Genomic DNA, 14,951 nt, shown 5'->3' on the forward strand with positions numbered 1-14,951 from the left:
TGCTCATAGGATTGTCTAGTGCAAACTTACAATAAAACTTATTTTCCTGAGCTAGTTCTAGGTGCTTGTTTGGTGGAAAAAGTCCCTAAATAAAAAGAGAAGGGCATTTTTTTTACTTTTTTTTTTTTTTTTTTTTTTTTTTTACCAAAAGTCTCTACCTGCTGTTATCATTATTCAAAAAGCAAAAGTGGTTACTTGAAATTGTGGAATGCAAAAGTTAAATGAGACCTTAGAAGTCATACTCCAGCCTACAGGGAAAAGGCTACACCGGGCTTGTCAGATGCTTCACATGCAGTCAGAGAAAGATTGGGGCTCCCAAAGTTACTCAATTTTACCTTAACAGACCAAAGGGCTCTGGTTTGTCAGTCACATAAAGCCAGGATGTTAGAGGGAAGCCTCATGTTATCACCACAGAAAGAGCAACAGGAGGGATCCCTGGGTGGCGCAGCGGTTGGGCGCCTGCCTTTGGCCCAGGGCGCGATCCTGGAGACCCGGGATCGAATCCCACGTCGGGCTCCCAGTGCATGGAGCCTGCTTCTCCCTCTGCCTGTGTCTCTGCCTCTCTCTCTCTCTCTCTCTCTCTCTCTCTCTCTCTCTGTGACTATCCTAAATAAATAAATAAAAATATTTAAAAAAAAAAAAAAAAAAGAGCAACAGGAGAACAAATCATTGCTTCTGGTGATAGAATGATATATGCCAATACTAATCATGGTGCCTAATGGGAAAATATTTTTTTGAAGAGCATTTTACCCTGAAAGAGATAATATGTCACGGTGGCAACCAAAAATTTTAGTTAATTGTCAACTTTGTGGCTTAAGTGATAAGCAAGCAATGATGTGCTCTCCAGATCTTTGGAGTATGTGGGATAGGATATTTACCTTAACATTAAAACCCCAAAGGAGACGCTGGACCCTAGGATGGTAACAAAATAACCCCCCCCTTTTTTTATTATTCAAGCAACAGAGATAAGCAAAGAGAAAAAACGAAAACAAAAGTACTCCAAATGCCAAAATTAGCATTTTGCTGCTAATCCTTCCAGACTTTCTCTCTGTTTGGGCGTACGAATGTAATAATAATGCAGCACAAACATCTTTTCATATAAAGAAATAAAATCCTATTTTATTTTCTATTTTATTTTATCTTCCACAACTGCATCGTGTAGATGTATCCGAGTTTATTTTGCCAGTTACTTGTGAGAATGGACTTTTAAATGTGGTTCCTGAGGCCTACCAGATTTTTGTGACACAAATAATTTTCTACTCTGCTTGAATTTCCAGGACCAGGAAAAAAAAAAATGAGCACGAGGGTACAAAGCATAAATGCTTTTGTGTATTTTGTCTAGTGAACACGTGTTACCTTCAGGAGATACTACAGAAATATCATGAGACAGAAAGAGGGGGAGAGAACGGAATGGAATGTGGTATGGTTTTAAGCCATGTAGACACGCAAACAGGAAAACTGAGTTGCATTGATTACATGCACATTTGTCTGAGTCCTCAGGGAAGCCAACACAAAAGGGAGTTAAACGTGGAAGGATTCCATTGGAGGAAATGCCTGTGAGAGAGAATGGAGGGGAGATGAGCAGGAATGGCAGGGGGGACAATGTGAGGGAAGGAAGGCAGGGTGGATGCACTTGGGACTCCCTCCATGTCTTTTTTTGTTTGTTTGTTTGTTTTTGATTGGTGTTCATCCCACCATGTCTTAAGGAGAATTTGGCAAGGCTGTGGGGGAAGCGTGGAGACAACCCAGACATCACCGAGTCCTTCATCTCCTAGGAAACAGCTCTGCCTTCGTGTCCTGCTGTTACTCAGTCACGGATGGGGAGCAGCCCATGGCAGACTGGCCCTGGGGCAATGCCTGTCAGACCATGGTGTCTGGACACCTGTTAGTTATGGTCTCTGTGGTTGGTGTCAAGCAACAAATATCTCTGTCGACTCCTGTAGTTGTCATCTCTAAACCATTTGAATCAGTAAAACCCCAAAACTTTTATGTCTTCATGTCTTTTTTTCTGTCTTTTTTGTTTGATTTCAAACTTATTGAAGAGAAAATGAGTCAATCACAGCTAGAGTCTTATGGTATTTGCCCTCCTACCCCAGAGAGGTCTCTTTGTACTAGAATGTAAGGAATGGCAATGATGAGGTAATTAATGAGTCCGTTCAGGGCAGGAAGAAAGTCCATGGTGTGTAATTTGGCCTTTACAGGTCCACACAGTGAAAGCACGAGCATAGAAGCAAAGGCATATCTTGCTCAATATTTGTAGGAGATCAATTTTAAGACTGGATAATCCTAAAATATGTAGCTGCAATATCTAGATGAGAACCACTTTAGAACGGTGAATTTGGATCACATTAGTGATGCACTTTGAAAGGGAGAAAAAAGTACCCTTTATTAGCAATTCAACTTGGCTAACGGGGAAGACTCAGAACCGGAGGGCTGATTCCAAGTGTCACACAGTTGGAATAACACGAATAACACGATGAGGCCTGGGATTAAGGAAAAAGTGGTATTATGAATAAAATTCCATCATGGTATCAAGGGATATCTAAAATGCTGTTATTAAATCAAACAGATGCATTTTTAACGTTCATTAACATTTGTCGTCTTCTAATCACGTCAACTATTCATTATGTCATTGGAATATTTCAGCAGCTGGAAATCAGAGGGACCATTGCTTTTAGTCAACTTTCTCCCTTTATTAAAAGCATTTTAAAAACTGACTTTCGAGGTCATCCAAAGTAGTTCCAAGGGATGAGCAAGTTCAAACACAGTTCAGGCAAGAATCAGCACCAGGGCGTCCAGTCCAGTGAGCAGAAAGGGCACCAAGAGAGCGCAGGAAGAGGGTCATAGAAGAGGGCACAGCATATTTTAGGAAATCTGTCTGCTTTCTGCAGGGCATCTATTTACCAAGAACAGGATCCAGGGAGGGGATGCTGGAAGGCATTAGGCTCCAACCAAGAATGCTTCAGGTCTCCTGTCTCGGAAGCTGGCTACAGGGATTGGTGGGGCCATTAAAAAAAACCTGTGGCTTCTGGGTCCAAGTGCACGAGGGTGCCACCCTAAAGGAAAGAAGTTGTTTCCTATAGTGGAATTCATAATCCAATTTTGTAGTTCTCAATTGCTTCAGCCACAGTGGCTCAAGATGGGTATTTTCTGCCTCAAGTCCAGCTGAGATTCAAAATCAGCCCACTTCACTGGGGCCCTGACCGCTTTCTAGCCAATTCCTTGACCTTTCTTCCCCAGGAGCAAGAGGATATTCACAGGCCTTGCCAATCCGGGCTCCCATGTGCCTGCCTTGTACTTCTGCATTCCACTCACTAACTTCAATCTCAAGAGCAACGCCAACAGAAATAAAGGTTTAATTGAATATATCTCTTTGGACATTATTAGATTTCTAACTATTTAGTTCAAAATTAATTCTATAATCCCAAAGAAGTAGCCTTTCCCTAAGTCTTGCTTGTAAAATCTTTATACAGATAGGTACAAATATATAGACAACTGAGCAAAACATGCCATCTGCTGGTGAAATATATTATTAATTTTAAGGGAGTTTGTTGTTTTAATGCTTTTGAAGTTCTGCGCCATTCCTGAGTGGTCCTGTGTGCCACCTGACATAACAGTATGCCATTTAACACAATCATATTTCAAACACCCAAATGCTATCAGGCATACAGAGTGGCAGATAATAGTATTTGATCTAAAAGAGTGGGGAATGTGAAGAAAGTAAGGTGAAGATTTCTATTATACTTATTCTTCTACACAATCCAAAAGAAAAAAGAAGAAAAAAAAAGCCAGTAATCACAGTAATTGATTTACCCTAGTTTTTTTTCTTTTAATGCATTCTGAAGAAAAATTGAGAACTATCCCTGCTGATAATTCACATGTGCTTCTCAAATGTTGGAACACTATAGAGTTTTGAAGTGAGCAGTGTATTACTAATAATAAGTAGTCAAGAGGTAATGTCAGCAAGGTGGTGAGTAGGAAGCCCTGGACCATCTCTCCTTCTGCAAACTCATCAACTCAACAAGAGTTCATGGACAAATCTCCTCTGCACAAAATCCAGAAGCTAAGTGAAAAGCTCCTACACTCTAGGTGACCACGAAGCCAGACTCAGCAAAGCCAGTAGGGAGATTTGGGACACCCTGTGACCCAAGTCCCTGCCTCCAGCGCAGCAGCACACAATCAGAAAGAAACCCCCTAATGCTTGGCTTCTCCCAGGAGTTAGTTTGCATGTCCAATGCCCCAACTTTCCTGAAAGGGATCCCAGAGGACAAACCTAGGTCTCAGAGCTAGGATGCATCAACCAGAGCCTAGCAACCAGGCAAGTACAGAGATGGCAGCTGGAGATGGAAGATACCATAGCTTCCCCTTCTTCCCAGTGCAGAAAGAGCTGATGAGAAAGTCCTAGTCTGGAGAGAGGCACCTGGTAGAAGCAGCAGGGCTACATGGGTCTTGGCTCTAGCAATCTACTCAGCCTCTATATCAAGGGTATGGCGGGGTGGGGATCACTTGCCCCAGGCAGATGGCCAGGTGGGGGGGGGTGGAAGGGCATGCATGGACACCTGAGAACAGGTGTAGGGAAGCAAACTGCACAGCACACACCATGTGAGTCTCAGCATCCAGAGAGACCAGGTCCCTGTCCCATGTCCGCACTATGGAGACAAAAAGCGGGGCACCAGCGAGGGTGCCTGCAGGCCACACTCTGCCCAGGTCCAGCCTGCCCTAAAACAAAGTCTTGAACATAAGACCCAAACATGTAAAACTCTCAGAAAAAAAGAAAAAAAAAAAAAGGAAAGGCTTCATGACGTTAGTCTTGGCGATGATTTCATAAATAGGATGCTAAAGACACGGGCAACAGAAACAAAAATAAACCAGCAGAACCAAATCAAAATAAGCAATCTAACAAGCAATCAACAGAGTGTAAAGCCAAGCAGTAGGGGCACCTGGGCGGTGCAGTCGGTGAAGCGACGGATTCTTGGTGTCAGCTCAGGTTATGATCTCAGGTCCTACAATCAAGCCCCGCGTCAGGCTCTGCACTTAGTGGGGCGTTTGCTTGAGGACTCTCTCTCCCTCTCTCTCCCTCAGTCCCTTCCCAAGCTCCTGTGCTCACTCACTTGATCACTCCACTCTCTCTCTAAAATAATAAATAAATCTTTTTTAAAAATTTTAATAAAGTCAAGCTGTACAATAGGAGAAAATATTTGCCATACATCTCATGGTGAGCTAATCTCCAAATTACATAAGGAGCTTGTACAACTCAATAACAAAGAAAACCCAGTAACTCCCTTAAAAAATAGGCTAAGGACTTGAATTATTAACTCTTCTCCAAAGAAGACGGAGAAGACTCTTTGGAAGACTCTTCTCCAAACGGCCAATGGGAGTATGAGGGAATGTTTGTCATCACTTGCCATCAGGGAAATACAGATCAAAACCACAATGAGATGCCACCCCACACCTGTTAGGATGGTATATATGTATGTGTTTGTAGGTTGCAGAGAAACTGGAGCCCTCGTTCTCTATTGATAGGAGAGCAAAGTGGTGCAGCTGCTATGGAAAACCGCATGAGGGTTCCTCAAAAAATTAAAAATAAAACTACCAAAAATATATAGAACTACCACATTATCCAGGAATCCTACTTCTAGGTATATATCCAAAATAATCAAAAACATGATCTTAATATTGACGTTCACATGTTCATTGCAGCACTAATTACCATAACTAGTATATGAGAATAATCTAAATCTCTATTGACAGATGAATGAAGAAAATGTGCTATATACATATAATAGAATACGATTTAGCCTTTAAAAAGAAGGAAATTCTAGGGCACCTGGGTGGCTCAGTGGTTGAGTATCTGCCTTTGGCTTGGGCCCTAACCCCAAGGATCCTGGGATCGAGTCTTGCATCAGGTTCCCACAGGGAGGCTGCTTCTCCCTCTGCCTGTGTCTCTGCCTCTCTCTCTCTCTCTCTCTGTCTCTCATGAAGAAATAAAATTTTTTAAAAAAGAAGGAAATTCTATAAAATGTGACAACATGGATGGACCTTGAGGAGATTATGTTAAGTGAAATAAGCCAAACACAGAAAAGAAGAACTGCATGATTCCACTTTCACGATGTATCTAAAATAGTCATATTCATAAAATCAAAGATGGGAATAGTGGTTACCAGGGGCTGGGGAAGGGAGGAAACCATAAGTATTCATCAATAGACAAAGTATCGGTTAAGCAAGATGAATATGCTCTAGAGATCTGCTTTATGACATTGTACCTACAGTCAACAATCAAGTATTATACCCTTAAAAATTGTTAAGAGGATAGAGCACAGTGTTCAGGGTTCTTATCACACTAAAGGAAAAGAATACTAAATAATCAAAGTTTGCGAGTATCTTCATTAACATTAGAGTTTAGAAATTAGGATGGAAAGTTAATCGTACAAGAACATCATTCTTCTTTTTTTAAAGATTTTATTTGTTCATTTGAGAGAGAGAACAAGCAGAGGAGCAGAAGGAGAGGGAGAAGCAGACTCCCCGCTAAGCAAGGAGCCAAACTCAGGACTCGATCCCAGGAGCCAAAGGCAAGCATTCAACTGACTGAGCCACCCAGGTGCCCCACAGAACATCATTCTCGTTCATTCCAGATGCTCTCTGGAGTGGAATGGAAAGGAGAGAGCCCCAGCCAATATGCTGGGAATTACATGTAACTCTGGCTAAAAGCTTAAGTGCATCACTGTAGCAAACACGGTCAGATTACATGCCGAGAGGGGAATGCCAAAACCAGTGAAAACTTGGGCTTATTATCAATTTCATCCCTGGAGAGATCTGCATTGTCTTAGCATCAGAAAACAAGGTACATGGCCTGCACTTGTCCTGCGGTTGCATTGCAAAATGTATATGTTGACATGACACCTTTTCAGAGTTTATTGCCAAAATACTTAGAGTCAAGTTTTTGGCCGTCTAAATATGCATTAGGGCCGTGTATGCATTTTGTATGTAATTCCACTCCTGGACCCTACACCCTCTTTCCCCATATCCACGTTCCTCCCCAATTACATTGTTCAGTCTGGTATGCGTTTATATAAGCCACCCTAAATTCTCTCTGAAAGGCAGGATAAAAACAAACACTAAGATTTGTTTGAAGGTTACGATTTTTATTGTTATTGTGCATAACCATATGTTTTTCACCTTGAGGTGAGTGTTTAACTTAAGATAACTGGAACTGAGTTTTCCTCCAAGGAATATCTTCCCTTTTATTCCTCCCAGGAAGCTGTGCCACATGGTTCTGTCAGTGTGAACTTACACGCATTATCTTCTCAAAGTTCTAAGAAAAGAAAGAACATACTCGATAAGATACATTACAAAGCTAATTTTAAAGCAGTTATGAGTTTCCATTTTGCATACAAATCCCCCGACATGTGGTAGGATTGCCAAGCTTAGGGGAGATGGTCTCTTTTCTTTACAGATAACACTGCCTGATTCAGCAAGTAAGCAATCAGCAAGGATTTATGGCTCAATAAGTTAATGAACAAATTCTTTTGACCGAGTTAAAAATATTAACTGTGAGTAACTGCAGCTTTCTACCCAATCCTTTCAAGGATTTGGAATTGCTAATCGAGCCAAAGGTGGGGAATAAAATTGGAAGGAACTGAGAAAGACAACAGGACTGAGTGTGCAGCTCATTATGAAACATGATGGAGAGACTAGAGTGGGAGGGCAGGAAGGATGATGGGAATTACTGGGGAGGGGGCTGCAGGGCCCAGGGGGACTCTGAGGACAGAGGTGCCCAACGAAGAGTTTTAGGAACTTCTTGGTGCTGTGTTATATTTTGTTTGAAAAAAATTCCTTTATCCAGTAGCTCTTCAAGAAACTTTAGGAAAACCCTACTTACGTTTAATAAGGATTTTGATGTTGGCATTGCATGCATTTTCTTTGAAATGTGTTGTAAAAAAGCCAAATTATGGCAAGAGCCCAAATATCCATCAACTGATGAATGGACAAAGAAGTAGTATATATACACAATGGAAAATACTCGACCATAAAAAAGAATGAAATCTTGCCATTTGCGATGACATGGATGGAACTAGAGAGCATTATGCTAAGCAAAATAAGTCAAAGAATGACAAATACCATATGACGTCACTCATTTGTGGAATTTAAGAAACAAAACAGGGACGGTGGCTCAGCAGTTGAATGACTGCCTTCAGCCCAGGGCATGATCCCGGTGTCCCGGAGTCCCACATCAGGCTCCCTGCATGGAGCCTGCTTCTCAACCTCTGCCTATGTTTCTGCTTCTCTCTCTCTTCATCTCTCATGAATAAAAAAAAAAAAAAAAAAAAAAAAACAGATGAACATGGGGGGAAAAAAGAGAGAGAGAGGCAAACCACAAAACAGACTCAATCATAGAGAACAAACCAAGAGTTGCTGCTGGGGAGGTAAGCCAGAGGATGGGTTAGATGAGTGATGCGGATTAAGTGGGCACTTGTGATGAGCACTGGGTATTATACATAAGTGATGAATCCCTAAACTCTACTCCTGAAGCCATTATCACATGTATGTTAACTAACTGGAATTTAAATAAAAACCTGAAGAAAAAAATATTTATATATATACATATGCTCTCTACCCAATCCCTAAAAAAATAAACAAAAATAAGTGTTGTAAGACAAGCTTTATTTTGCATCGTTTTAGGAGAGGTTTTGGAGAACTTTATTGTGAAAGATCTTTGTGCTTTCCTGAGGAACAATTCTTCTTTATTTTATTTTTAAAATATTTTTATTGTGGTAAAATATCTATAACATAAAATTTACCACTTGAGCTATTTTCAAGGGCACAAATCAGTGGCCTTAGTTATGTTCACATTGTTTGCACCACCACAGTCTATTTCCAAACATTTTCATCACCCTAAAAGGAAACTATACTTATTAAGTTCTAGTCAACTTTGTGTCCCTTTGAAGGTACCTATCTAAGGTGTCTCTTAAAAGTGAAATCATACAACATTTGTCCTTTTCTGTCTGGCTTATTTCACTTAACATGAAGTTTTTGAGGTTCATCCATGTTGTAGCATACTATCAATAACTTCATTCCCTTTTACATCTAAATAATATTCCACTACAGGTGTATACCACTATTTGCTTATCCATCCTTCTGTTGATGGACATTTGGGTTGTTTCCACCCTTTGGCTATTGTGAATAATGCTGCTGTCGAAAATTGGTGTACAAGTGTTTGTATCCCTGTTTTCAATTTTCTTGGATATATACCTAAGAGGGGGAATTGCTGGGTCTGGTGTAATTCTATGTTTAACTTTTTGAGGAACTGCCATACTGTCATCTGCACCAGCTCCCCGATTTTATATTCCCACCATAATTCTATCCCATCGGTCTATCCTTATGCCACAACCACACTGTTTTGACTACTGTCACTTTGTAATAAGCTTTGAATTCAGGAAGCGGGAGTGCTCCAACTTTGTTGTTTTTCAAGATTGTCGAGCTCTTTCGAATCCTTCGAAATTTCATATGAATTTTAGGATGGTCTTCCCATCTCTGTAAAAAACACTGATGGAATTTTTTAGGTCTTGCAATGAATCTGTAGATCACTTTGGGTAGCATTATAATCTTCCCAATATTAAGTTTTCCAAGTCAGGAACACGGGGTGTCTTTCCACTTATTTATGTCTTCTTTAGTTCCTTTCAGCATTATTTCATATCTTTCAGTATAAAAATATTGCACTTGTACACTACTAAATTTATCCCTAAGGCTTTAATTACTTTTGATGCTGTGGTAAATTGAATTGCTTCTTTAATTTCCTTTTGGGATTTTTTCATTGTTAGTACACAGAAACATAATTTTTTTTCCTTTTTTTTTTTATGATAGTCACAGAGAGAGAGAGAGAGAGAGAGAGAGAGGCAGAGACACAGGCAGAGGGAGAAGCAGGCTCCATGCACCAGGAGCCTGACGTGGGACTCGATCCCAGGTCTCCAGGATCGCGCCCTGGGCCAAAGGCAGGCACCAAACCGCTGCGCCACCCAGGGATCCCCATTCTTTTTTTTTTTAACTGGAGTTCAATTTGCCAACATATAGCCCTCCCGAGCATTAAGTGGTCTATTGTAAGTGTCAGTCACAATCTTTGGCCTCAGACAGCTATGGGGCTTTTGATCATCATATACCGTTTTTAATCAACGTCTAACACTTTTCTTCCCTGAGTGGTTCCCAGGTTTGGTGAAACAGAGATGAGTGCCTTGTGTCATCCTTCAGGTAGCCTCCAGATAGAACAGAAAAACACAGTAATTTGTAAATATTATCTGCTCTCTTCTCTCTGGAGCCAGGAACATGGGTCACACACTGGAAACAGGCTGTGATCTTCAAGACTATCACCATGCTGGGGAAGTGGTAGGGTAAGTAAAAATGTCACAAAACTTTCATATCATTTTTAAGTTGCCTTTTTTGTTAATTCAGCACACACTTGGTTGATGTAAACTTTTGATCATTTTCCAGAGTTCTGACAGTTTCTGTTGTTTTTTCAAGGTTCCTTTGGAATGTTGGGAGCTTGGATCTGCCTATGTCACCATTTTGCTGACATTCACCATTACTCCAATGGAACCCTCTTGACTTCCCTGCTCTCAGGGTGAAACTTAACTCTCAAATTAGATGCCTCCTTCCTAACATGACCAGAACAGAACTCATAGTATTTCCTTCCAACCTACTTCTTCCTTCTGGGTTCCTTGTCTGGAAATCGTTGGGTCATTTCCTTAGTTACTCAAGCCAGGAAGCTTTATCTTTTCCCACTTATTTGGTAGAGTGGCAGTTAGTCCTGTGGATGTGAGGTAGCTTTCTAAGAATTCTCTCATCATTCCACTTCTCACTAACTCACCATTTCTGTATTAGTTAAGGTTCCTGTAATCTTTCATTTTTATTTCAATGTCTCCAGCCTGGAGAGTTTGCAACTCATTTTCCTTCTCCATCTCCTATATGCATCTGCTCAAAGCACTCTGTGCTTACCCCTAGGAACCTAAAACACATGTTAATTCTCTATCTCCTGCCTTTAGAGTTCTAGAGTTTTAGGACAAGAAACAGTCTTGCAAAAATGGTCAGCATATAGCAAGAGCTGAATAAATGATTCTTAAATGTCTGAAACAGACCAACAATACCTTAAAGTGATATGACAAAGTATAGTAGATATAGCATAGTAGTCTTAGTAGGAAACCAGCAATGTGGGCAACTCGGGTGGCTCAGTGGTTTAGCGCCCCCTTCGGCCCAGGGTGTGATACTGGAGACCCTGGATTGAGTCCCACGTCAGGCTTCCTGCATGGGGTCTGCTTCTCCCTGTGCCTGTGTCTCTGCCTCTCTTTCTCTCTCTCTCTCTCTCTCTCTCTCTCTCTCTCTCTGTCATGAATAAATAAATAAAATCTTTTAAGAAAAGGAAACCAGTAATGTGTCCTTATATATAAGCATCAAGCATATATGTATATGATCATTTAAAAACTTTTAAAAGGACTTCTCTTTCTTGCTTCCTTATCCCTGATTTTGAAAATCCTATTTTTCCAGATTGATTTCATTCCTTACCTTCTCCAGCTCCTAACCATCAAACATATACCTATCAGTTCAGCACTTTATACACTAATTTGAAATCCCCTAGATTATTCATAATGCTCCCCATCAAAGAAAGGAAGGATACACAGATGCTAGCATAGATCTACTCCATATTGCTAACTGGTGGTATAAACAGAATGTAGTTCCACTCACTTCCCTCCCCACTAGTCATGCATCACTGACATGATTAATAATGTACTGTCTCATAATGATTATAATTACATCTTGCCTCTTTAAGTTTTGTGTTCCTCTTTGATTTGCACTTTTCTGAAGGTAACAACCACCATTCGGCCATTTTTGTATTCATCAAGAACCTACAGTTCAAGCAGACACAAAATACGTACTTTCCCAACATAAATGTTTATTGGTTTTGCACTCATGCTTTGGTCTATAATTGAGTGAGACTTATGAAATGAGCTGCACTATGCCCAAATTTATCTTTATTTTATGCACCTAATATTTTGGCACAATGTTCTTATACCTGGAGAAATCATAGCCTAAGTGACAATATTAAGGGAACAAGGTACTCTTGTCTCCTCTGGGAACCTGGTTGGATGTAGAGTGGTTTCCCCATTTAATATTGCTTTCTCATTATTCTCTGGATACTGATTCTCAGTTTGGTTCATCCAGGTGGGGACAACACTCCACATGTGAAGAGGCTCTATTCCAGTCAGCCATATACCATACAGGTGCACATTTGTGAGCCTGATCTTTGAAAATAAGGAAGGAAAGTAGGTTTGATGGGAAAAGTCATCTAGCTTATGCTCTGTCTCCCACATTGCCCAGGACAGAAAAGTTTCCAAACTTTCTATCAACAGTTAAGTAAACTCAATCCATATACATATTATGTAGCTTCAAGGCTGCTATGGAACAGCACAGAGTGTCTGGCAGGAAATAAAGTTAGATTCACAGATATAGATATAGGGAAAGTTCTGGCCTTTCTGGGACAGTCTTGTCCTGGGCTCAGGCTTAGCCACAGTAATAAGCAAAGAAAAGAAAACAACAATTAAACAGGCACTATACTTTAGTTTCCCTCATGATTCTCAGGAATGAAGTCTTCAAACATTCTACTAATGGTCTCCATTGCTTCATAGATAGTAGATGATCCGTGGACAGCATTTTTCAAAGTACTTCTTCCAAAATGGGCTCGGATAGAGTCTGGGGACAGTAGTTTTGCCTCATCTGGGTCTATGGGACCCATCAATCGTCTCCAGTCCGAAACAGCATTCCACTTAGTCAGAACCATGACCAAAGATGGACCCCTGCAAATAATAATAATTTCAGAAGATTTGGGCTATTTACACCAATAGAGATTACATATCCAGCTAAAGACAGAATGCCATGCTTTGTTTTTATTCTTTGTCCTTATCAATGTGATTTTGTGCTTTCTTTTTGTTTTTCCACTTCTCCCCCTTCCAGCAGGTTGTTGTGCTAGAAGAGTGCTGTAGTTAATTCTAAAGACATATGCCAATCACTATTCCAAGTATTTTCAACTTATCAATTATGTTACCCTCACAACAAACCAAGAGATAGATACTATTATTATCTCCACTTTACAGATAAGGCTACTGAGGCACATATTAAATATGCTGACAGATATGCATATGCAGGGATCTAAAAGCAGAGATTTGAAACCAGATCATCTCTATATCAATGTGAAGACCTAAAGAAATGAAGGGAGGAAGAAAGGAAGGAAGGAGAGGAAGAGAGAAGAAGATAGGGAAGGAAGGAAATAGAAAAGAAATTAACCCCAAATATTAATTGGATGCCTTTCAATGAATGAAGTTAGATGGAATGTTTCAATTACATTTTGTTTTTTTCAGTTTCTATAGTGAATGTTTACTACTTTTATAATGTAGAGAACTATATATCAGAAACTTACTCAGACAACATTTGCAATACATCCTGATAAAAGTCTCTTCCTTTTATCTTTGAATAAATTTTTTCTGCTTCTTCTTCATTTAGGACTACTTCCTTCATCTGTGTTATTTCAAATCCAGTCTCTCTAATAAGTTTCAAGATCTCCTCTAGGGAAAACAGATATGGTAATCTTGTAGCAGGTCTTTACTCTTGTTTCAGATTCAAGTAGATTGAAATAACTAAGGAAAATAATCATTTTACTTGCGTACTGTGGCTCGAAAAGCTAGAACTGGGCAGCCCGGGTGGCTCAGCAGTTTAGTGCCCAGGGTGTGATCCTGGAAACCTGAGATCAAATCTCATGTCAGGCTCCCTGCATGGAGCCTGCTTCTCCCTCTGCCTGTGTCTCTGCCTCTCTTTCTCTGTCTCTCATGAATAAATAAATAAAATCTTAAAAAAAAAAAAAAAAAAAAAAGCTAAAACTATGCTAAGTGAAATTGAAATGAAAAGCACCAGGGGATCCCTGGGTGGCGCAGCGGTTTAGCGCCTGCCTTTGGCCCGGGGCGCGATCCTGGAGACCCGGGATCGAATCCCACGTCAGGCTCCCGGTGCATGGAGCCTGCTTCTCCCTCTGCTTGTGTCTCTGCCTCTCTCTCTCTCTGTGTGTGACTATCATGAATAAAAAAAAAAAAAAAAAAAGCACCAGATTGACATTCAGAACAATGTTAATATGTGAATGCAGATGTTCAGTCTCTGAGACACAGCTTTCTAGACCCCACCGGAAACATCTCATAAACCATAAGGAAGCTTCTGGGCTGAAAGTGAAGGCATGTTTTCATCTCCATGCTGCAAATGTCAAGAAGTCCTTGCTAGATATGGATTGAAGGGGAGAGCCAATCTGGATGCTTCTCCCTTAAGTAGCAAGGCAATATTTGAGGGGATTAAATAAAGTACATCTTGTCAAAATCTCACCAACAGCCTACACTTTAAAGGCTATATTCAGTGAACCAAATGAGGGATTAGGAGCTTTCTGGTATAACAGTCTTTTCTTTGGTCCAGATCAATAGTGCTTAGAAGTGTTGTGCTGCCATCCTAGCCCCAAAAGGTAGAGCATAAGCATAACCCATAGAAAGCCTGAAGAAGGCTGGACTTCTCTTCCTATAAAGGGGGCAGCCCAGGATCTGTCCTACAAGAGGTGCTGTGAGAACAAATGTGCATGGAACATTAAATGCTTCTTCCAGATCTTGTCTGCTCAGGGGGCCTGGCCTAGAAACATAGCTTGAAAAGGTGGTCATTATTATAAAGAGCAATGTAAAAGGTTCCCAGAACCACAGGGAAGTAAACTATTAACTCTCTGGGAAGTTTAGAGATGACTTCCAGAAAAAGGCCAACCTCTGCGTTTGGTACAGAAAAAATAAGATATGATCACCAAGCAGAAAAGTAGAGAAAGACCGTTGTAGGCACAGTGCAAAATTTCTAAGAACAACAATAATAATATTAATGAAAACACTATGCAT

At 40.5% G+C, this 14,951-nt stretch overlaps 1 protein-coding gene across 3 annotated transcripts in view; it reads right to left on the reverse strand.

Moving 5' to 3' along the window:
* Window positions 1–7,121: 7,121 nt before the first annotated feature.
* The window catches only part of NME8 (NME/NM23 family member 8), a 49,821-nt gene continuing 41,991 nt past the window's right edge, over window positions 7,122–14,951 (reverse strand). For 2 of the 3 annotated variants that reach the window (XM_038562682.1, XM_038562680.1), the window contains 3 exons: window positions 13,460–13,604; window positions 12,601–12,839; window positions 7,122–7,312 (listed from right to left, as the gene is read on the reverse strand). In XM_038562682.1, the coding sequence (XP_038418610.1) occupies window positions 12,602–12,839; window positions 13,460–13,604 (383 nt within the window). In that variant the 3' untranslated portion in view covers window positions 7,122–7,312; window position 12,601. Of the gene's footprint in view, window positions 7,313–11,921; window positions 12,840–13,459; window positions 13,605–14,951 lie in introns of those variants that run through there. The other variant, XM_038562681.1, reaches the window with a different exon arrangement.

The sequence above is a fragment of the Canis lupus genome, chromosome 18 (assembly GCF_011100685.1).
Source record: "Canis lupus familiaris isolate Mischka breed German Shepherd chromosome 18, alternate assembly UU_Cfam_GSD_1.0, whole genome shotgun sequence".
NCBI lineage: Eukaryota > Metazoa > Chordata > Mammalia > Carnivora > Canidae > Canis > Canis lupus.